Source organism: Petaurus breviceps, unplaced genomic scaffold, assembly GCF_028583685.1.
Source record: "Petaurus breviceps papuanus isolate PSGF00001 unplaced genomic scaffold, PetGlider_PUasm1.0 90779, whole genome shotgun sequence".
NCBI lineage: Eukaryota > Metazoa > Chordata > Mammalia > Diprotodontia > Petauridae > Petaurus > Petaurus breviceps.
The window spans coordinates 2188763-2213357 of NW_027187344.1; the positions used below are offsets into that span (position 1 = coordinate 2188763).

Here is a 24595-nt window from a genome sequence, read left to right on the forward strand (position 1 = left end):
CCATCCAGTTATGTAAGCTACACTTCATGGTGGGCCTCTAACTGAGCTGCTTCTCACTGGGGGGGTCTCTAGAAGGAGACAACAGCTCCTGGATCCAAACGCCCTGCCTGATACTTCATATGGTGCACAATATATGAAGGGTTCTTAGTGACGGTGCTTCCTGAATGTATTTCTGAATTATCATTGTGGAGAATTGTATAAAGTTACAGAGGGGAGAAAGACAGCTGGAACCAAACTTTCCAGGCAGAAGATCATGCCACAAAACTTTGAGAAGGAAGGAAACTTTTGGTCTTGGCTGTGTTGAAAATAAGGGGGGGGTTTTAATTGATAGGAGCTCAGCTTTTCATCTTACCTTCCTTTCTATAATTCAGTGACAGAGGCTGTGACAATGTATCAGTTTTACTCCCATGAGGACATTTTAAAAAATAGCATCAACAAGTTGTCAAAGGTCCTACCTGCTACTTTGGAAAAGGTTCCATTTTGGCCATACATGCACTCTGGGCTTTTATTGGGTGAGAGTCCAGGGGCATGGATTACTAGCCAATTAAAATTTGATAGAAATTGCCTAGGCCCTTTCCATGTTTATTATTGTCATCTAAATGCTTCCTTCATTATTGTAATACCTGGCCCTGTAAATGTTTTAAGAAGTTAATAACCCAGAAGTTATTGCTTAGACATGTGTTAAAAAAGATAGCTATGTTGATGAATCCTTCATAGAAGTTAATAGGACATCTAGGGTATAATTTAGCCCCAGATGAATCTATAAACGTCAGCCCCATGTTCTATAAAGTGTTTGCAACATTTCTCATCAATTAATGTCCCCATACACATACTGCCAAGCTGGCATTTACAACTAAAAAGGGACATTTTAAAAGCACCAGTATGTGAAGAGTAATTAATGCCCTTTTCATTACCAAAGAAATCTGCCTTGGCCCAAATACAGCAGCCTAAGTGAAAAGATCATAAGATCATCTGGTTGCTCAGGTCACAGGCATGCTGCCAGAGAACTTTGCCTTTAGCAAAAGCTTATTATCAGAAAAAGTGACAAACTGAGATTGGTCGGTCATCATTGCTACGAGATGCAAAAGGGACACTGCAGTGGCCCTAGTCTTGTTCCAAAAGGCCAAAGGCCTTCCATTTATTCCTTTATAACCACACTGCGGTGCATTAGAAATGTACCTTCCTGCCCCCCCCCCCCCCCCCCCCCAAAGTCCCTACATTTATATCTGTATCCTTGGGTAACTTAACAAAGTCTGCTGCATTCTTAGTTCCTAGATGATAAATTCCTTGAGAGCTGTGATTTTTTCTTTGTATCCTCAACACCAATCACAGTGTATTATGCACAGTTAAGATTTAATATTTGATGAACTGAAAAAAATGATTCATGGTTATAATCAAACTGAACAGTGGCACCTAAATGTTGGACAATAGTCTAACTGCTGAGTTACTGATTTCCTGCTGGGATTAATGGACTTACAGGCTCTCCAGGTAGACCTCTGGGTCCGACCTCTCCATCATCACCCTAGAGGAAAAGAAAAACAAGCAGGTTTGAGAAACACCACCCAGTTTCCTTCTCACTAAATATTAATCATGCAGAAAATCGGTTTCCCTGGAGCAATCAGAGGGCGATCATGCATAAGGAAGATTTTTCTCAGCCTAGAGAAGTACATGGCACATTTGCCAAATTTACTGGCCCTTAGAAATGCTCTAGCAATCCCCTATACTTCATTGTCCCAGATAACAGGAGTTAGCTGGATGTACTGTGGGAGAAATGAGAGGCATGTAGGGCTGAAGCAACCACAGCAGCTCACAGACCACAGGCTCCAGTGAAGAGGAAATCAGACAGAGAAGTCAACTGAGCCCAATAGATTGGGTTGCCTTTATGAATCTTAGATATTAGATGGAGGAAGGAACTATGAGATCATCCAGCCTAACTATAGGAAGCCAAATATCTTCCCACAGGGCTCAAGACAAGCCACTCCAAAACAAATCCAGATTGGGTTTTTCCAACCACATCATGTAGAAAATGACTTCATTGTTTCAATAAACTAAGGAATTGCATCTCAATATTCCTCTTCCCTCTGGCTAACTTTCTTTTAGGCTTACCTACTTAGTGACTTCCCTCCTTCAGCATCTACTAAAGAAAGGAAGTCTGTGGAGAGAATATATACTGTTCATAAACTTACAACCACTATTTTGGTTCTCTTGCTTGACCATTTTTTATATCATCCTTTAACCCTTACTCCTTGGAAATCTTTGTTTCTCCACTCTGAATTCCTTCCAACACCTAATTCAGATGAGATCATTGCAGGCATGAAGCCCATAAGTCTTTCTGCTGAAATCTTTCAGTCCCAGAACAATCGCAGGCCCCTGTCTCAAAATCCGGCTGTACTGTTCCTTAGTCTTGGGCCTCAGCCAATCTCAGACAGCCAGTAGGGAGAGTACCTTCTGGACACAATGCATTAGCTGAAATGATAAAGTGAGTGGTGCATGCTTGACGTTGACTCTCATTTGAAAGATCCCCATTGCCTGCCTCTCACCGTCAGCTCCCTTGGCTCCCTCACTGTTCCCTTCTCTCTTTCCAACCTGATCTGTATTACACATTCTGCCTTAAGTAACACAGTCAATTGCACATCTATTTGGTATTTCATCTTCAATTTTCTTGCCCAGGCTCACTGGGGGATTGATGAGTTAGATGCAGTCAGGGATAAATTAGACAACTTACTCTTTCACCATCATCTCCTGGAGAACCTGGGGGGCCTGAAGGACCAGGATCACCCTGGAAAAGTAAGATCAGAGTCAGACAAGCTTTGTTGAGTTCTCCCAAGAAAATCAATACATTTTTGCTCAGGTTCTCTTGGGTTTCGTGTTTAGTTTCTCTCTGCTTCCTGCATTTCAAATCCAAAGCCCTCTGCAAACATTTTTACTGGTATGCACAATGCTTTCAGAGTTCAGCCACCCCAGATGACTGGGAGAATTACTAGATGGAAAGATTCACTGCCTGAGTGAACATGTAAGTCCTGAAAGGAGGGTGTTTGCCAGACGGGCTATACGCTTAGGACATGCAACAGTTCACCATCTGCATGCATGAAATCTCATGGAAATTCAATTTAAGTCTGACAAAAAAATGTTATGTGAGTTCTCTCCACACAGAGAGTCAGAGAGATGTAAGTTGACACTCCTGTCCTTAGCCAAATAGTACAGCCCGTATCAAAAACAGAAATCCTCTACACAGACCCAGAACATGAAGCAACAAAACAAAATGTGAAAGGTTCACTGGTCCAGACTTCCTGATAGATTAGGCTAGAAGTTTAAAAAAAAAAAAAGCAGAGAGCTAAGAAATATCATTATAAAAACAGCCTGCTAAATTAACATATCTGTTGTGACTACAGATAAATTATATCAATAAATATCTATTTCTAAAAATAATACATTAGGATTGTAAGATGTTAGACTTGGGAATGAAGATGATCTATTTGGAGCCTGAAAGTAAGGAAACCAAGACTCTCAGAAGGAAAGTGACTTGTCAAAGATTACCCAGTTAATTAGTGACCAAGCTGGGATTAGAAACAAAGCTTTCTAATTCTAGTCTAATATGTATTCCCTTTTATAGGGGTTCATAGATTTATATCTGGAAGGGAACTCAGAGAGTTGATCCAGCACCTTCATCCTACACAAATAGAAACTGAGGCCTGAAGAGTGCCTTGCTCAAAGTTATACAACTATCAGGTTCTCTGTTGTTGCTGTTGTCATTGTTTGTCCTTCATTCTTGGAGAGTGCCATGACAACAGGAAGATGATGCCATGACTTGCAAGTGAATTGGATTTAAGTGAGGAAGAGCTGTGCATGGTTATCAACCTCACTTTATTCTCTGGAGCCATCTAGATCCAGTGGCAATATATTGATCAGGCCAACTGGAGATAGCCCTGATCAGGTTCCCTAAACCCAAATTGGCCTCTCATTCCTCTACACCATATGACCTCTCCAAATTCCTACCTCATGAGCCAGGGAGGGTTTGTGCTAATGGTGTCTCAGTTGTATAGTTAAGGAAACTGAGGGTCAGAGAGATGAAATAACTCACCCAGTATTACTTAGCTAGGATGTATCAGAAGTAGGATTTTAATATATTTAAACAGCATAGAGATAGTCTAGCTTTCTTCCCAGCATATCAAACTGTATCTCATCAGCCTGCCTAGCACATAAGGCAAATACCAAAACTTAGATACCAAATACATAATGTCCTCCAAATTACAGTGGCTCCCCTGTCCTCAGGAGCCTCTACCAAGGAATTGTCTTTAGAGCCAGTTTATAGAGTATATGTCACCAATTTCATCATATACGGTGACACTTGGGATCCAAAGTGGCAGCTGCCCTCCTTGGGTACCTACTTGAGTCATGAGTCTTACCTCTCAATGACTTGGCTCTTTCCTAAAGTTGAATCCACCCTTAAAACATGAAGCTGTGCAACTATTAAAAACACTGAAAGACCATGCCCCTGGGGCTCCTTTGGGATATTTTCCCATTCACAACAAAAATATTCCATGGTATGAGAAGGGATAGGAAAGGAAGGGAAAAGAAAAAAAAATTTCAGGATAATATAAATGTTGAAAAATCCAGTTCCCAAAGCTATTCTCACCCTTTTCTTCAGATAATTCGAACAACTGAGTAGTTAGTCATTAGGCAGCTATAGAGTCCAGGGGCTAAATACTGACCTTATTTGGGAATAGACGAGCTTGGAGAACAACTTCTTGAGGTCTCTTCTAGTGTTTTGCTTTCTTTTCAAAGGCAATTACAGCTTCCTCCAATATATACAGCCACTGAGGCATCATCCTGAACTTGCCAAAATCACCTATTCTGTGGTGTAAAGTTTTGGTTTGTTTTTTTTGTTTGTTTTATTCCTCTATTTCCTTTGTGGGCTTAAACAGTAGCCTCTTGGATTATCTCAAGGTGACTGAGGACATTACCAAAACGCTGCAGTAAATTTCTAAAATAAAAGCTTTTTTTTCTTCTCCTTTTAATTCAATTTCAAAATGATTTGGTTTGGGTTAATTATGAACTACAGATTTTTAAAATCTACTTGTAAGTAATAATAATAGTTAGCATTAATATAGCTCTTTAAAGTTTGTAAAGTGCTTTGTAAATTTCACCCCATTTTATCCTTCCAAAAACCTGGGAAAGTAGATTATCCCCATTTATTTTGGGGGTGGTTGAAGAAGGAGCTGATTTTCCAGCAACAAAGAAGTCACTTAGGTATCTTTTCATTTCCTCTTCCTTCTGTCATTGCTAGTTTCTCTCATTTCTCCTTCATCATTCTGGGAGGCTAGAAACATAATACAAGGTTCAAAGAATATCTTCATTGATGATGTTCAGTGATCCCCTTAGAATGATGGTCTGGGCTCATTCCTGTACATGAACAAAGTTTCCTACCTTCTACTTGGGGACAATGAAACATTCCCTGGAAACATCCATGGCTGTCAAGGCTCACTATGGAATGTCTCTGTTAACTATTTTAGGCACACAGTGATTACATTTTCAATGCTTACCCTATGTCCTTTCTCTCCAGGCAAACCAGCCAACCCATCAAAACCACGATCACCCTAAAAGGAAAAGAATAAAGAAAGTCAATTCAGATTCTCCATCACCTAAACACCATCTCTCCACTCTCCAGACATTATTGGGACATCAGGTTCAATTATTTCTTTTATTTTCAGCAGTATATAGAACTATATAAGCAATACTTCAGTGCAAGGACATGCATCCAACATGCAACCTAATAATGAATACATAGGATCCAGTTTTCTACCCTTAGCCTAGGACCTACCTAGTCACTCTTCCCTTCTTCCCTCACTAGGATATAATGCATCCCAAGTTGATGGAATAGGGGGAGGGGGAACCTGGTACCTTTCAAGACTCAGAAGCATTCTAAACCTGGAAAAGTCTTGGTAGATAGTCTATTCTAGTGGTTTTCAACTTGTATTGTAGAGGTACCTAAGATCCTTTCAGAAGGTCTATGAGGTCTAATCTATTTTTTTATAATAATACTAAGATGTTACTTGCCCATTAAAATGTTCCTCTCTTTTCTAACTAGAAATCTGTGTGAAGCTGGATTTTCTTCATATTCTTCAATCAAAACAACATATCATAACAGACTGAATATAGAAGTAGATATGAAAATCCAGCTATTATTTATTAAGCCAGATATTAAAGATTTGTAAAATTCTCATTAATTTTTGTTTTTGTCTAGAAAATATAATCTTTAATAATATTTACATTAGCATGCTTATTATGTTATATTTATGGTATAATATATTTATTACATATTATTTTATTACATATTTATTATTTTAACATGTATGTTATAATGGATTTATTATTGTCATTTTAAATCAATAAATAAATACTTCTAAAGTTTATCAGTTTTAATTTTGAAATATAGTAAATATTGATAGATACAACCCATATAAGTAAAAACTCTTTGGGGTCCTCAATTTTTAAGAGTATAAAGGAATTAAGGCCAAAAAGTTAAACCACTGGTCTGGTCCATATGTCTCATTCTAAACATGGAAAAGTTTGGATCTTAGGTGACTTGTTCAAGTCACCCAGTGAGTGAGCAACAAAGATGACAATAAAATTCAGATTTACTTCTGAATTCTCAAGCCACTGCCTTTCTCACTATACCCACAGCCTCTTGCAGTTTTGGGACTGGGTTGAACCTCAGTGTGTGCTCAATAACAACTGGTGAGGAAGTGAAATGTGAAATATCATGAGCCCCAAAACTTTAAATAAAAATGTTTAAAAAATTGGGGGGAAAAAACCTAGAGAGAAGAGAGTATCAAGGAAAAGGGATTGTCAGGGTAGCAGGCTACAGAGAAGATGATTAGGATAAGTATTGTGAAAAGATCATTGGATTTGTCAATAAGAGATCACTGTTAGTTTTTGTAAAAGTAGTTGTATTAAAAGGATGAGGTTGGAAGCCAGACTGTAGACACTTAAAACAGTGAGAAGAATGGAAGTAGAAGCATTTTCTTTGCCCTGAAGAGGTTCCCCCTGAACTGCCCCCCCCCCCCGCCCTTGCTCTCTTTCCTCAATGTGTCTAGTTCAATCTCTCTTAGCTGCTTGTTGGAGTCATTGTCACTGGCGCGGTCTCTCTGATAACATTATTATGGGGCTGGGGAACTGGGGGACAGGGTGAGAGGGAGTATGCCACTTCTTGGTTCAAACCTTTCTCTAGGTGTGTCTAATTCTTTCCTTCAGTTCCAATACCTTGCTGCTTTTGGACCTAGTTTATGTCTTTGATTGCTTAATTGATTAAAAAAAATGCCTAGGAGTTGTTTAAAAAAAAAAAAAAAGAAATCTCATGAGCCCCCAGAGACAAGTTCATAGAGTCCATTTCAATATTCTGCATTATCATCTTTTATTTCATCCCTAAAACCCGAAAGCAATCCCTACCAGTTTAGGACTTTATAAGATTTTCTTTGGAGTTAATCCATTTAGGTTAAACTCCTTTCATAAAAGTATGTCAAGTACCACTTCCTACATGAAGCCTTTCCTGATCAATCCAATCATTAGTACTTTCCACCCTGAAAGGATTTTGTATTATTCAGTGTGTATTTTTATATTGTTTGTTAGTTGACTTGGATTTATTTCATTTATTTGTTGACTTGGCATATGTTGTAACTGCCACCTTAGCAGAATGTAAACTTATTGTTTTGTTTTTGTCTTTTTTGAGGAAGGAAGGCAAGGCAAGGCAATTGGGGTTAAATGACTTGCCCAAGGTCACACAGCTAGTAAGTGTTGTCTGAGGCTGGATTTGAACTCAGGTCTGCACTGACTGCAGGAGTGTGCTATTCACTGTGCCACCTAGCTGCCCATAGAATGTAAACTTCTTGAGAGCAAGGAATATATTTGGAGGGAGAGGAGGGTTTTGGACTCTGGCAGCCTAACAAAATACCTTGATGTAGCAGTCATTCAATATATGTCTTTTGAATTGAATTAAATTGAACTGAATGCAGAAACAAGTTCCACACCATAGGTCTTAGGTAACAGTTACAAAAAGTCTATTTAATGGTTCTCTTTGGGGTATATTAACTTTCAACTAATTCCAAAGCTTCAAGCTGTCAGAAATACATCTACATATTCATACCCATATATAATAAAGTTATCAAATGCTTTTTATTATGAAAATGATGATGATAATAAGCCCCTACCCATGATTTGAAAGTATTAATTAATTCTATCAAATGGAAACTCTAAGACAGGAAACGTAACGGAACCACAGAGACTTAGAAAGGGCCTGAGAAATGATGCAGATCAACTCCCTGACCGAAGAATATCCTCCCCTAAAGCAGCATTTGGAATGCACTTTTGGAAGGCGCTTGTCACATGTTGGGATATGCTATACTCTTATATTTGTGTCTTGTTTCTTCACTAGCTTGGGGGTCCTATGAGCTCTTCTTATCTAAACGCTGTATCTCCCCCATGGACTAGCCAATGATATAGAAGATGCTTAAAATATAGCTAAATCACTATTAAAGAACAATTAATTCCCCTGAAATAGTGACATGTATTTGAATTCACATAGAATAAGTTATAATTAAATAAAATACAGTCATTAATTCTGCCTAACAGAAACATACAGTGAGAATTCAAAGAATTAGACAACTTCAGATGATATGTTCTTTGTACAAATCAGAACCCGTTAGCCAGACTCTGTATGAATACTTCTAGATTAATTTTTTATAAGCACAATAGGCTAGAGGTTGTTTCATACCAGATTAATTGGTTAGGGAAGGAAAATCATGAGTGAGAGTTAAAGGGTTTTGCCTACCAGTTGCCTACCAGCTAACCCAAGAAGAGCTGCTTTTCTACTCAGCAAAGAAGATACTCCTCACTGGAATTCAACTGAGGTCTAAAAATTCAGCCATAATTCTTACAAGAAAACAGAGGTTCCCTCTGAATCAGACTGAATGGCAGAGATACCATAAAACCACCACTTACCAGCAATATCTTCTTCTACACTAGGGTAGGGTAAAACAAGGCTAACATCAAGATTATTTCAGAAGCTTGGAGGAAAGAAGAAACAAAAGCCTTATAGCTGTAAACTAAAGGCATGAGAATGCTGCTTTTGTGTCTTCCCTTGAGGTCCTAGAATGCATTTAATTAAATCTAATATAGTTAGATTCACTCTCTCTCTCTCTCTCTCTCTCTCTCTCTCTCTCTCTCTCTCTCTCCTTCTCCCTCTATTTCCCTCCCGACCTTCTTCCCTCCTTCCCTCCGCCCTCTCTTTCCCATCCACACCTATTCCTCCTTTAAATGTGATGGACACTCACTAAGGTTTTAGAGGTTAAAGGGACCAGGAAATAATATAGTCTAATGTCCTCATCTGACAAGGAAAACAGACTGAGTTCTAAATAAATTAAGTCAATGAACACTTATTAAGGGTTCACTATATGCCAGGCACTGTGCTAAGACAGGGGATATATTTAGAAAGGCACAAACACTCTTCCTACCCTCAAGGAGCTCACATGCTAATGGAGAAGACAACATGTGAATAATCTGGTTATATGCAAGACATGTGTATATATACTTACATATGTACACATATGTATTGTATATACACACAAGTATATAAAGGCATGTATATATAGCCATTTATACATATATAGGTATATATAAGCATATATACACTACACTTATAGGTATATATATATATATATATATATATATATATAGGCATTTACACACATATTTACAGATAGGTGGTGTTTATATATGTTCACATACATATGTGTATATATACATGTAAATATTTTTCCTTTGCAACATACAAGAGGTCATATGTCTCATGATCTGAAGAGAACATATTATGTTTCCTCTGGCATATTACGTCCTCTGGGGCAATATCTTGGGAACTTCCCAGCATCTTTAAGCAAAACTGAGGCAGTTTCTAGGCTATAGCTTTTCTCATGGTTGTTTTGAATAAATTTTCATCTGTACATTCATGTGTGTGTTTTTCTCAGTTGAGATTGCAACCCCCTCATGCTCAACACCCACATGGAAAGAAAGCAGACTTGTCCTTTTGAATAATAATGCCAACTGTTCCTTTTTGTAATGGAATACACCCAAAAGATCATGTGCCTTCTCTTTTACACCCAATGGAGTAATGTGGGCAGATAGAACTCTCTTCTCCTTCTGTGCCAAGGTACTATGTAAGATGCTCCCATGAGACAAAGTACCAAGCAGAAATTATTAAGAAGAAATACCAACCTTGGGTCCAGTTTGTCCAGGCATTCCCCTAGCACCATCACTTCCAGCTCGTCCCTGGAATAGAACAGGAAAAAAAGTCAAACACAAAAGTGAGAAGAGCCCTCTAAGACATTTAATAGGCAATTTCTAATTAATTTCTGTGGAGGTAAAGTGAAAACACTCACAAAGGATTTGAAGACTGACAGTATGTCCCCATAGAGAGAGCATAGGGCCAGGAATTATGAGACAGAAGTTCTAACCTCTGCCACAAATACAGTATGAATTTAAATAATTCGGGTTTTCTGGGACTCCATTTCCTCATTTGTTAAAGGGAGCTAACAACAAATGACCTAGTAGATACAAAAGCAGTTTGAAAAAAAAGTGCACCATATAAAAGTGAAGAATCATTACTTTTCTTTGTAAAAAATTGTCATAGCTCTCTCTCAGCAATATCATTTTGATAGTATGGGGCTTGGGAGAGTTTTCAAATCATAGAACACAGAACTTTTTAGTTGAAAGGAATTTTAGTTGAACTTTCATTTTGTGGATGGAGAATTTGATGCCCAGAAAAGTGAAGTTACATATTCAAGACCATAGAGCTTATTAGTGCCAGTGCCCAGATCAGAACTTACTTTTCTTGACTTTCAACTCAGTATTCTTTTCACTCACCAAATGAACACTCTCAAATCAATTATTTCTCACTGTCCTCCCTTTCAAGGTCTATAAACATAACTCCGTTTTCCAGTGAATCCCTTTGGCTAGTGATAATATCATAACATATATAGCATTCTAAGACTTGCAGAGCTCTTTAAATACAGCATCTGATTTGGTCATTATATTTTATAACATTAATATGACAAAAATAGAAAGTCACATGAGTTATGCTACCTTACTGACTTCATAAATCTATGTGTATATGGTCATCTTAATAGTCAAGGGGTGAACCAATCTATCACTCAGTCATTGACTTAGAAATGCTATCATTCTGGCTTTACAATGTGACCACTGATTAAACCAGGCTGTGCTAAATTTTGATTGTGCCAACAAAAAGATCAGCCCAAACAATAGATGTAGTCAAAATGTGGGCTGATAGAGAATAGATGTCTAATTTAATAGAGAAAATGGTAAGAGAATCATTTGTTGGCTTTCAAAGTACCCAATTCACTAAATTCACCAAGGAAAAAGTTGTTAGGCTATGCATTTTTTTTTAACTAAGCAGAAATTGAAAAGAGCTGAGATCTGGCCAATGAAAGATTTGACTTCCTAATGCTCCTTTGGTCCCCCACACCACTATCTCCTAGAAACAAGACAACAGGAAGGCATGATAACCGTAAAAGGAAAGAGTCATGAGTCGGTTCTTTGTACTTGCCCCTATTAAAGACTACTAAAAAAAGTTATTATTTTCAAAAGGTGATATAGTTCTAAGTCCAAATTGCTTCTTAGCAAATGCAGAACTGAATGAGGCAAAATATTGGGTTCTCTTATTTCCAAGCACTTGTAGGAATCAAAGGCAATTAGTCACAAATGCTCACTCAATTTCACAGCGTGATGCTGCTTCTGAAAATTTTTCAGATGCCTTTGTAAAACTATAATGACTTACCATCTTCTAGGTCTCATTGGCAGAGAGACCCTGTAAGCAGCCTTAAAGAACAGGCTACAAAGTAGCCTTTCTTCTATGATGCTGAGAGAAAAAACATTCTCTAAGAATTTATGCATCATTGTCATTTCACTGATTTAAAACAAACAAACAAACAAACAAAAAAAACAGAAACCACCATAGGACATGATAACATTACCTATATATTTTCCCTCCCTTTCTACCTTTTGACTCCTGTAGTGGGAAGACTGTCAGTTTATTTCTGGTAAATCTGGGGAGAAACCTTTGCATACAGTAAAACATGAAGTAATCAAAATTTGTTGCTGCTCTTCACTTTGAGGAGAAACTGGCCAGTGATTAGCAAAAGAAATCTACCCTAGATTTAATTAAAAGACAGAACAAATTTCACAGAATGCCCTCTGTGTTATAAGATAATGGGTTGGCCCAGCCTCCTACATCTTTCATAACTATACTTCCGTTATGTAAATTCACCCCAAGGCCCTGTAAGATTTTCAGTTATTAAAACAAAGATTGAATCATATTCAGGATATTCTACATGTTGTAAGAAATAAATGAAATGTTATATGTAAAATATCTTGCAAAATCTTTAAAGCACTATATAAATGTCATTTGTTATTATTATTATTTTCTTCCTTATTTAGGCATAAACTATATTAATTCATTTAAGAGATTTTACAATGAGATTTAAACTAAACAAATTTTCTGATTACTTTTCCATTAATCAGAAATTCCATCTAATCAGAAAAGTATGTCTTGAGTATTCTGGATAAATGAGGACTTACTAATGAGGACAGAATTACTATTTTAATTTGCATACACATGGCCCATTCAGCTGCCCTAATTTTGTGTTAAAAAGAAAATGAATCAGAGTAATCATTTGCAATTGAATTTAAGCCTCTAAGTCTCAGTAAAAGAGAAGTAGCCTTGAGGACTGAGACCCACTACTCTACTCTTCTCCCAACTGGGGCTAGTGCTAGGAAAAGAAGTTTGTCCTAAGGATATGGACCTTTCTGGAGGCCTGGCCATTATAATACCAATGGCAGAAGCCCATGTGATAGAGATGGGCTGGCCCTGCCACCTCCCTGGGAAACCTCCCAAAAAATAGCAGGAAAGGCCATTTGTACACATTAGTGGGAACTGCAAAGAAATATCCCATCTGGAATAAGACAAACAGGAAGAAGGACCTAGTTTTCTGAGGTTCTTACATGGGTGGCCCTCGCCATATGTGACAGCATTGGCTTTAATTCAAGTTAGATTTAGTTTCCTAAGGAATAAGTGATTCTCCATTACAATGAGGAGTCATTGCTCTTACAATCTCTATCAGATAGCAGAAACAAGATATTGAGGCACCCAAGTGACAATGAAAACACTTACCCTTCTCCCAGGCTTTCCTGCTGGTCCGGGTGGGCCTTGGACACCACGAGGACCCTATCACAAATAGAAGAGGAGGGAAACAGAGTTGGTGAAATATACAACATCTTTAGGGATAAGAGAGGATTGCTCATGACTATAACATATGACAAACAGAGGGAGATGTTTTGCTGTTTAACCTCCCAGCCTCTAAACAAATGGACAGGTCTGGGACCTAGTAAAGGGATCTGCTCTACAGAGGGCTGGGGAACAGAAGGACAAGAAACAGAATGTATAAAACATGTGAACATGTTCAAAACTGTTTGTTCCATCTCCAGATGTCAAAGTTATTTTGGATAAACTTCTGGTTTTGCATAAGGCAGCCACAATGTTATCTAATTTCCCCAAAGAGAAGCAGTTAATGGGCCAGGTCACCCAGGTCACCATATTAGCAGTTGTAGTGGTCAGTATTTTAGAGACAGCCCCTGGCAAAAGGGGATTATCTTCATACATACCTGAGGTCCCATATCTCCTGTTTCTCCCTTTAAACCACCGCTCCCAGGAGGACCCTAAGGAAACACATTCCAGTTACGCTTCAGTGGCAGTGACAGGGAAACTATATCAAGAAATGCTTTGATAAGGGGAGGGGTGGTGGAAAGAACAGTGAATATCTGCTACATAGGGGCTGAGGCCATTTCAGTATATTTTATGCAGTGGGAGTAGAGGGTCATTAGAGTAGAGACATCCTTCTGGCTAATGTTCCTGATAGAATTCAGGAGGATAGGATTGCCCACAAGGCACAGAAACATGCAGTTCTTTGTACCAAATCACAGAATCATGAAATAGATTTCTATATGTCTTTCATCCCTACTACTCTCTGAGGAAGGCTAGAGAGGAAATTGATACTTCTGGTAGGGTTTGAACCTCTGAGGTTCATTCCAGTAGTAAGATGACATGATTCCATCAGCTCACCCTCTGCTACAGTGATTCACTCTTGCTCTTATCAATTCCTGCTAAGGTACTATTATTTAAAGAGTTAAGCTTAAGGTGTGAGCTCTCTAAAGGGTACTCGCCATTTGTAAAAAGGGAGAAGAAAGGGAACCTATCCCATATTTAATCCCAACTTACTTCCTTAAGCTCTCCCCCAACTTCCACCCAAATTTTCCTGCAACCAGAGGCTTAGGAAGGAGCATTCCTTCCTTCCACCTCCCCTCTATATCTCAAGGTGGGTCATTGCTGCTGCGATTCAGTTGGGCCACAACCTAATGACTTTTTGGAAACACAAGGCAACTAATACTTGGCTACTATCCCTTGGAATCTCCCCTGTACCAGGAAAGTAGTCAATCCTTGATCCCGCTCAGAAGACAGTAAATTGAGTGACTCAGTATGGTACCTCTGAAATGTTGCTAATCTCATAAATAAAATACAGGATTATATGTAATTCCTGATTCATAGATGGCCCTACTATGTTACTGCTGTCATAGTTGAGCTCAAATATCCAGAGTTCCACAAAAGGTACCTATTCCATAAGTCAACTGCAGAATCCCAATGATAATATCCTTATGTCAGTCTTACTATCAACTTACCACAGGACCTGGTCTCCCGGTAAGACCCATTGGGCCTGCTGGCCCCCTTAGTGCCAACTGCAAAAGAAAGAAGAAAAAGCTGTCAGATGCTCCTGGTGGATGCATTTAATTGGGCATGGTTAGAGAAGGAATTGAGGAGCATAGCAGGTCTCTCTAAGCCCTTCCAATGATCATTTTCATTTGAAGAGCAACCTCTAAAGACAAGTCTTTTAAAGGGGGAGAGGGACTGGAGGTACTCATGGAAAACTTTCAGATCTAGTACTTACCTTGAGGCACTGGCAAGGCCAGCTCTAGGAAAGTCTGGGCATAGAATCTAGTTGAATTGGACAGCTCCCTGCCTCCCCAACTGCAACACACCTTGTTCTCTCCTGTTCAAGGCATTTCCTGTGCCTGGAATGCCTTCCTCCCCCCTCTCTGCTTATTAAATCAAACTTACTCTTCAAATCCCAAATCCAACATCAACTTCACAAAGTCTTCCCTGATTCCCCTAGTTACTAATGAATAATCTTCACTCTGGGAACTTATAGAGCCTTTTGGTTCTCAACACCCTAATGCACCTATCACTTTACTGATGTATATTATAGTTATCTGTGTTGGTGTGCCTTACTCCCTCACCAGAATGTCGGTTCAATGGAGGTAAGGGCCACATCTTAGCTAAACTTTGGAACTCCTTCTTTACTCTGCATACAGCAGGCATTTTAGAAATGTTTGTCATTGATTTTCAAAGATCCCAGTCTCCTATTTTCTACACACATTCTATGACTCTTTTCTACTTCAAACAGTGCTTAACACCCTCCCATTCCTTTCCATAATTCCCTTGTCAAAAACTTATTCTCCAGGAAGGCTCTGATCTCTGTCACTTACACCTGAATTAATTAATTAATTAACTAACTAACTAAGTAATCTATGAATGTCACTTATAGTGTTCTCTCTCCTAAAGTAATTTTCACTTGAAGTTTATTCTCTTTGGGGGGAATATGAAACTTTCTCTCCCAATTAAAGGGACTCCAGGTCTGAGATAAAAGATGAGAGGAAGAGGGAGAAGGAGAATTAGAGGGTGGGAGAGAGGGAGAGGCAGAGAGAGGGAGGGGGAAAGAGAGAGAGAGGAGAGAGAGAGAGAGAGAGAGAGAGAGAGAGAGAGAGAGAGAGAGAGAGAGAGAGAGAGAGAGAGAGAGAGAGAGAGAGTTTAGGTCTTTCTGGTGTTTCTAAAAGCACATCATGTGTACTCACTATCAACGTGCAAAAACAGCCTAGACAATATGGTATAGTGGAAAGAGCATTAGATTTACAGTAAAAACATGTGGTTTGAATCCCAGCTCTGCTACTTTCCTACCTGTGTGTGACCCTCAGTAAGTCACTTCCTGTCTCTAATCTCCATCTTCCTTATTCTACAATAAAGAGGTTAGACTAGATCTCTATGGTTCCATATAGCACCAACTCTATCTATGACTTTATGACTCTATCCCATTTGCAGGAAGGTTACCTTTATATAGATCCTTAAAGTCTGTCACCAATCACTTCCTCCAATTTCCCACCTCTTGGGTATTCTGAATTTGAGCTTACTAAAACTGGGTTTAAGGAGTTCTTCACAAACTACTTCCAGAAAATACATACAACCTGCATCACCGGGGCACAGATCCATCATTTCTCCCCAGGATGCCATTTCCATTTAGGGAGGTTTTTGCTTTTTTTTTTAACCATCCCCTTAAGCACATCACTAATTCTGCTTAAACTTTAAAAAATACACAGATTAAAAATCAATATAGGCAGCACCAAGTCCATAAATCCCTTCCTAGGTAATGGCAGCTGCCACGCCATATATTACATCAGTTGGACAATTTGTTCCATAGCAACCACTTGATACTTAAAATGTCCTGTAATTATCCATGCGCTCCAATAATTAACACCTACTCAGGGCTGCACTCAGAGCACCATAAATATTGCACAAACACTGGATTATTTAGAGCCTTCTTTATGATGTCCCATTAAGGGAGCCGCTCTGAAGGATCACCCACCCGGGCAGCATTTGCTCTTATCACGAGCAATCAGCAATCTGGAGATACATCAATTAAAAATGCAATTAGCTAATTGAGTGAAGCAATGGAAAACAAGAGTAATAAGAGAAGAAAAATCTCCTTTCTGGACTCCACTCCTCCTCCTGAATTTAGTCTACTGTGGGGATGGCAGTTTTTTATGTCCAGGCATCTCTTTCCTTTGTCTTTCTCTCCTTTCTCTTTCTAGTGATGCTATAAGACAAAACTATGTAAACAGGGTCATGGTCTCAATGCTATTCAAATTGCCAGAATCCTCTCATTTATCTCTCTTTCTACTTCCCACTCTGGGTACTTTCTCCTCTCAATTAACCTCTTCCCTGTCCTCTCAGACAACTAGTGTACTTCTATTCCATCCCAGGAAAGGCCAGCTCTCAGGAATGGCTGTGACCTCATCCACACTGAGACATACACGACTGATGGCAATTTAGCAAGTTCTCTCTCCCAGTGTATTGTTAATGCTCATCCTTCATTCTCGAAGAGGACGGACACCATTATGAGGGTGATGTCTTAACCCTTGAGTGAATTGGATTTAAGTGAGGAGAGCTGTGCAAAGTCGTCAACCTCACCCTCAGCTCCAGAGTCATCAGAGTCCAAGGGCAAGACAAAAGTCAAGACCGGTCTAGGATGCAGTATTTGATGCAGGGCCTTTCAAAATTAAGGTCTTTCCCTGGTCTCAGTTTGTCTGAGGTAACACCCATTCAGTGACTAAAGGCTAGGTAAGAATTGGATTAAGTGATGAGTATTTTAATAGGGCTCAAAATTTTAAAACTAAAAGATTTAGGACTGCTGTGATATAGTAGAAAAGATTTGATCTAGAGTCAGAGAGAGGGGAAGGGAAATGAAAGGGAAGAAGCAATTATTAAGTGCCTGCTCTATGCCAAATTCTGTGCTAAGTGCTTTACAAATATAATCTCATTTGAGCCTCACAACAATAACCCTGGGAGGTAGGTGCTATTATTGTCCCCATTTTACTCAATTGAGGAAATTGAGATAGGCAGAGGTTGAGTAACTTGCCAAGAGTCACATAGCTAATAAGTATCTAAGATTGGATTTTAACTCAGGTCTTCCTGACTCCAGGCCCAGTACTCTATTCACTGTCTCCCCTAGGAGCTCAGAGGAGTTGGGTTCACATTCTGACTCTTCTATTTACTGCCTATTGATCCCGACCAAGTCACTTCTGGGCCTCAGTTTCCTCATCTACAAAATGAGACTATTAGAATAGATGGACCCTATGGTCCCTTTCAGGTCTAAATCTATGATCCTAGGGTGGATCTGAGGTATTAGCAAGTAAGCAGGAGGCTTCCTCAATCACATACTAAAGGGCTTAAACTATTCCTGACTTCGAAGTGAGGGTGATGAAGGTCAAGAATGGATCTGCTGGTCTAGTTAAAGAAACACAAGAAGATTTCAGTCCTATCCTATAATTTTTTGGGTTGTTGTTTTTAAGGTTTCATATGTCACTTTGGGGTTCTATTCCTGAATCTCTGTGAAAATGGCCTCTGCCATCCACCTCTGGGTATGTTAACATTCCTCTCTTACCATGAAAATTCCAGGAGGTCAGTGACTGTGTCTATGCTTTGACTTATTCCTTGTATTCAGTAAAGTGCCCTTACACAGAGATAATGTGTAATAATTAAGCAAGGAAGCCCCACTGCTCCTCTCACTGGTTACTCCTGGTGACCCACTCATCCAGCTCACTGCCTGACAGTTCATTTAGCTCTACCAATCAGACATAAATGGCTATAGAATTCTCCTATGGCTCTTTCCTCAACCTCCATGATATAAATCAGAAATTATTCAAAGATACCTTTGTCCAGTACTATCAGATCAAAAGAACCTGGGCAGGTCCTTAGTTCCCATCACCACCACCATCACTAACCCTCCCCCAACTCTCCCTCCATATTCCTGTATTTGTAAGGATTCAGAATCATCTTCATAGTTCTGTCATGACAAAACTTATTTCTTGCTCCTATGCAACCCAACCCAACTGGACCCCATACTCCCTAACATCACTACGCCCCCAAATCATACATACCCTGGCCTGCTGGAGAATGGCTTGGGCTTGGGATTCCTGGGCTGAGACCATTGGTCCTTTTGACCCTGCATCACCTCCCCCTCCAAACCGGAACTGTGGAGCAAAAAAACAGAGAAATGACTGAGATGGGGTTGGGAGTGGTGCAAGACCCAAGAAGCAGGAAGTACCTCAGCTCACTTGGCCCCCAGATGTAGGAAGTACATTTTATTCCATCTTGACATTGACAAGCTTCAAGGTCTATACGAAATTATCAAGTTGGTCAAAAAGAACCACAGTTCATTCAAACTGGTGGGGAGAATCACAGCATATCTTGGTCCAGCTTTCTACTCCAGGGTTCTTGTACCTACATATGTGTTAACTCCCAGAATCCATTTGGAGAAACTCTGCCAGGAGCCCAAAGCCTTACTCTGTTTTTACTCTCCATCATTCTGATATTTCACTGAAGCTATCTGGAATTTTTTCTTCCAGGAGAATCAAAATTCTCTGCTAGCCTTTTCAATATCTCACTCTTAAGACCATTATCCGATTTATGCTGAAAGACAAATCCAGAAACCAAGAGGAGATGCACCCAGGTCCTCAATGGAAAGGAGAAAGTCACTCTCAGTTCTTTCCCAATCCCACTCCCAGCCCCCATGCACTACAAGCAGTCATTTTTATTAAGAAACTTTGTCCCTACCTCTGCTTCTGTCCACTATCATACATGATGTGTTAAGCTTAATGGTTTTGTTTAAAAATGAGAATTAAAAACATTCTCAGAAAAGGAGTAGACCTTTAAAGCATATGGGACACTCGGGTCTCCCTCACTGCCTTCAAATCTCTTAGCTAGCCTTGCAAAACACTTTTAAAAATACATTTTGGGATATCTTTTGTTTTGTTTTTACAACTTTGGAGCTTCTTCCAATATCCCTTTGTTACTCCCTCCCAGAGAGCCAAGCAGTATAACCAAGAATTGTTAAAAGAAAAAGAACAAAAAAAAAAAACTAGCAAAACTAATTAATATATCAAATAAAACCTGAAAACATATGCAGTGTATGAAATCTGTAGTTTACCCTCCTAAAAAAAGAAATGGGGTGAGGGATACCTTTTCATATTTCTTCATTGTGGTCATGCATTTTTGGGGGAATTTTACAACATTCACTTTCAATTTGTGATTTTTCTATTTACATTATTATAGTCATTGTGTACATTGTTTTAATTGTCTGCTTACTTCACTCTACATCAAGTCATATAAATATTTTCATTTTTTTCTCTCTGTTCATTATATCTGTCATTGCTTCTATCACAGTAAAATTCTATTACATTCATGCACCACAAGTTGTTTAGCCATTCCCCAATCAATAAGTTATCTACTTTTTGTTTCTAATACTTTTCTACCAGAAAAAGTGCTAATAATTTTTTAGGGGGGTTGCATATAAGGACTTTCTTCTCAGTAATGACCTTCTTAGGGTGTAAACCTAGTAGTGATATCTCTAGGTCAAGAGGTATGGACATTTGAGTCAAGAAGTATTTACATAATTCTAAATTGATTTTCAAAATGGTTGTACTGATACACAGCTCTGCCAAAAATACATTAGTGTGTCTTTCTTCCCACAACCCCTCCAACACTGACTATTCCCACTTTTCATCATCTTTTCTCCAATATGCTGTGTGTGGCTTCTCAAGTAAGCATTTAAGTACTATCTCTATCATTAAAATGGAGACAATATTATTAACCTTGCAAATGCTGAGTGCCAGCTGCTACTTTTTTCTCAGGCCACCAAATGCTTTATTTTCCCAGATTTTTTTTTGCCTTTTAGAGGGCAATTGGGGTTAAGTAACTTGCCCAAGTTTACATGGCTAGTTTTTTTTGTGTGTGGGTGTTAAGTGTCTGAGGCTGGAACCAAACTCGCGTCCTCTTGACTCTGGGGCCGGCGCTTTACTCACTGCGCCACTTTTTTCCCAGATTAATCCTGGTTCCTGTCCTAGTCTTCCTCCTTCCTCACCTTCCCCCACCTTTTTCTTCAAGCTCTTAAAATGACACCAAAATTAAGCAAATTATAGAGAGGGTATGAGGCCTTCACTTCACACTGAGGAAATAATTACACATGTGGCAGTTGAACAGGTAGCATAGATAAAGACAAAGAACTCAGTGGAGAGCACCAAACACCTGAGTTCTAGCCCTTGATCTTTTGTGGACTTGGGGGTGCCCTTTGACAAGTCACTAGTCCTCATTTCCCCATCTGTAAAATGAAGCTAAAATCACTTCCATCCTTGATTCATAACTAAGGATAAAAGTAGAAAGTAGCAAAGTCCTTTGGAAGTAAAAGAAGTAACTGGACATGGTAGTGCATGCCTATAATCTCTGCTGCTGGGGAAGAATGAGGCTGGTGGATCCCTTGAATTCTGGAGCTACAGGAGGGCAAAAGCCTATTGGGTGTCTTCACTAAGTTTGGCATCAATATGGTGAGCCCTTGGGAGTGGAGAGTCACCTGAAGAGGAGCAAAGCAGCCAGAGTTGGGGGGGGGGGAAGGGAGAGAGAGAGATTAAGCTTCTGTACCAACATTGGAATCTGGTCCATGAGCCACCACTGCATTTCCAGGCTAGACAAGATAATAAAATGAAACAAAACAAAGGTCCTCAAAACACAAAACAAAAAAATTGTAAAAGTTGTCCATAAAGAGCAGGTATCATTAAATTGATTATTGTGGTATAAATGTTAACACTCCAAGTGCAAGAAGATAAAAGGGTTCTGGAACAAGGATCAATAATGACCAGATGGACTTTTCTTCTCTCATTCTATCAGGAACCTTTCTTAGTGCCTTAACTTATCTTTCTGTATAAAGAAGATAACGTTTCAGAGAGTGAGATGTTGCAAACACTAAGACAGAATCATGAATCTCCTGTGAAAAACCCTGGGAGACACACAGTGTTTGGCAAAGAGCCAGAATAAGGGATGGGGAAAGCAGAGTATGTGAGTAAATACTGCTGAATGGACTCAGGAGGCTTAGATACTTTGTCTAAATCTAAAGTGACTTGGACACTTTGTTTCCCACCTACCAACTCCTTCCTTTGGGGATTGAGATTTCTCTCTGCTCTTGTTATATGGACTTCTCTACTCCTTGCAAAATCAGCCTACAGAAAATATGGCAGAATTTCCTTCCCTCTTTTTCTCTTCATGATAAAGTACAAGAGCATGAAGAAGTCTAATATCTACATATTCATGCACTTTTCAAATGTGGCCCTTGGGTGATGCCCAACTTATTTTTAACCACCTTACCGGGACATGTTGCATTAAGCCATCCATATGGTCTTACCTGGCCTCTTTCATGACAGGCAGAAGATATGTGTGATAAAGATCGACAGGTTAGGACCATAGTCTGTGGTAGGGAGTAGTATCAAGTTCACTGAAGGGATAGACTCAATGAGCTCATTAAGTAATGTGTGTTAGTCACTGAGCTAACCGGCATTGGATGTTTCCTAAGAACACCCCGTGGGAGAAGAATACTCACAGGCAGCATAAGCATGGTCCCTGGAGGTCCTGGCAGGCCATCAGCTCCAGGAAGGCCTGGGCGGCCAGGAGGACCCTATTGAGATAGGATGAAAGCAGAAGAATCAATCAAGGTGTGGTTCCATTCAATACCTCCGACATTTCTAGCTCTCTACTTGGTGCTGTAGGGAATAAAAGGAATTAGAAGGCATGGCGCCTTCACTCAGGGAGTTTGAAATCTGATTAGGGAGATACACAAATACATGCCTACAGACACAGACACAGACACACACACACACAAGCACATCAAAGAACAATTAAAGATGGTACAGTCAAGTGCACAAGCATTTATTAAACATCCACTATGGATCAGACACTATCCTAAATACAGGGGATACAAAGTCTCTGCTGTCAAGGAGTTCACAGCCTAAAGGGGGACATACTATGCAAACAATTATTTATACACACACACACACACACACACACATACACAAGATATGTACAGGATAAACTGCAGATGAACAATAGAGGAAACCAGCCTTAAAGAGGATTGTGAAAGGCTTCTCTCAGAAAGTGAGAATGCTGAGATTTGAGGGAAGCCAGGGGGTGGATATAAGGAGGCAGAGAGCTGTGGGATGATGGGACAGCTGGCAAAACCTCCTGGAGTTGGGAGACAGTATCTTGTGTGAGAAACAGCAGAGAGGCTGGTGACATTGGCTTATAGATTAGGAGGAGGGAAATAAGGTATAGCAAGGCTGGAAAGGTAGGACAGGACCAGTCAAACAGAAGATTTTATATTTGATCCTGAAGGTCATTGGGAGCCATAGCAAAGTACTTCACTGTATAGTACAAGCTATAAATAAATGCAATAGACATTCAGAGAAGTGAAAAATTATAGCAGGCTTAAGCCAGTAGGGAAGGTCTCAGGGAGTAGAGAAAATGAAAATAGGGCCTGGAAAGATTTGGAGGTAGAAGAGGATGGCATTCTAGGAACAGGGAACAGCTTGAGCAAAGGTGGGAACATGTGATTTTAGGTAGGAAGGAGGCAGTGATAGGCATTTTGTCAATCTACAAATTCTCCTTCTAATTTGTCATACTTAAACTGGCAGACTACATAAACATTGAGGAAAGAACTCATTGATAAACCCAAATTACCCAACACTGTAAATGGGTGTTTTTCCCCATTTCTTTTATTTGGAGGGCTAGTGGGGTTAAGTAACTTGCCCAAGGTCACACAGCTAGTTTTATGTGTGTGTGTGTGTGTGTGTGTGTGTGTGTGTGTGTGTTAAGTGTCTGAGGTCAGATCCTAACTCAGGTCCTTCTGATTCTGGGGCTGGCCCTCTACTCGTTGCACCACCTAGCCATCTCCCCCCCCGCCCATTTCTTTTTCAATGGATCCATGATCTCTTCCATGTAGGCAATCTCTCCATCAGTCTATACTGCAACCTATCCCAGTCTAAAGAGCTTATATAGTCATAGATCATTAACTGAGAACTAGTTACTTGGGATGTGTGGTCATCCAGATAAAGACCAGACTCAAGTTCATCATTACTTAACAAACTGTTAAATTTACAAATAAATATTCTTTTCAAGCCCCTAAAACACTTCCAAGGCACTAATTTATGTCAAAACAACCAAAGGAATGATTAAAAAAACCCCACTTATTTATTTATATATCAAAGCAGGTTCTCAAAGGACTTCTGCTAAACAACACTTTAATGAACTTTGTTAGCAAATTCTACTGTTGTATATCCTTTAAAATGTTATTTTTAAAATATAGTATTATATATTTTCAACTATATGAAATTAGTGAGTCTTTAACTATATACACCAGACCATACATGACTGTACAGAAAAGGCAGCTGAATTCTTCTCTCCCCTCCAGCCCCAAAAACAATTTAGAGGTGTTCTATAAAGTCTTTTACTCCAGTTATTGCAATCTTCCAATAACTGATATATGCAAGTTCTACTATTCCATATTGGAACCTATTCAGTTGAGTTCATTCAATTTCAGAAAATACTTGACTCCTAAAGTAGAAATATCAGATTTTCCCCCAATCCATAGCCAAGACAATGAAAATTCAAGATAGTTCTCATGGGATTTGTAATACAGAGGGATGCAGTTGTGTCCTCTGAGTTTGAGTAATAGTTTGACTGGGATTTTGGACAGTTTTGAGTGAATAGGAAGGAAGAAAGAAAGAGAGAGAGAGAGAGAGAGAGAGAGAGAGAGAGAGAGAGAGA

The 24595-nt window shown here is 39.3% G+C and overlaps 1 protein-coding gene across 2 annotated transcripts in view; it reads right to left on the minus strand.

The window, feature by feature from the left end:
• Positions 1 to 24595, minus strand: part of COL5A1 (collagen type V alpha 1 chain) — a 315926-nt gene that overhangs the window by 113178 nt on the left and 178153 nt on the right. For both annotated transcript variants that reach the window (XM_069069226.1, XM_069069225.1), the window contains exons 12-20: positions 22377 to 22451; positions 18889 to 18981; positions 14800 to 14856; positions 13729 to 13782; positions 13238 to 13291; positions 10267 to 10320; positions 5544 to 5597; positions 2726 to 2779; positions 1478 to 1522 (exon numbers count right to left, since the gene is read on the minus strand). In XM_069069226.1, the coding sequence (XP_068925327.1) occupies positions 1478 to 1522; positions 2726 to 2779; positions 5544 to 5597; positions 10267 to 10320; positions 13238 to 13291; positions 13729 to 13782; positions 14800 to 14856; positions 18889 to 18981; positions 22377 to 22451 (540 nt within the window). The remainder of the gene's footprint in view (positions 1 to 1477; positions 1523 to 2725; positions 2780 to 5543; positions 5598 to 10266; positions 10321 to 13237; positions 13292 to 13728; positions 13783 to 14799; positions 14857 to 18888; positions 18982 to 22376; positions 22452 to 24595) is intronic.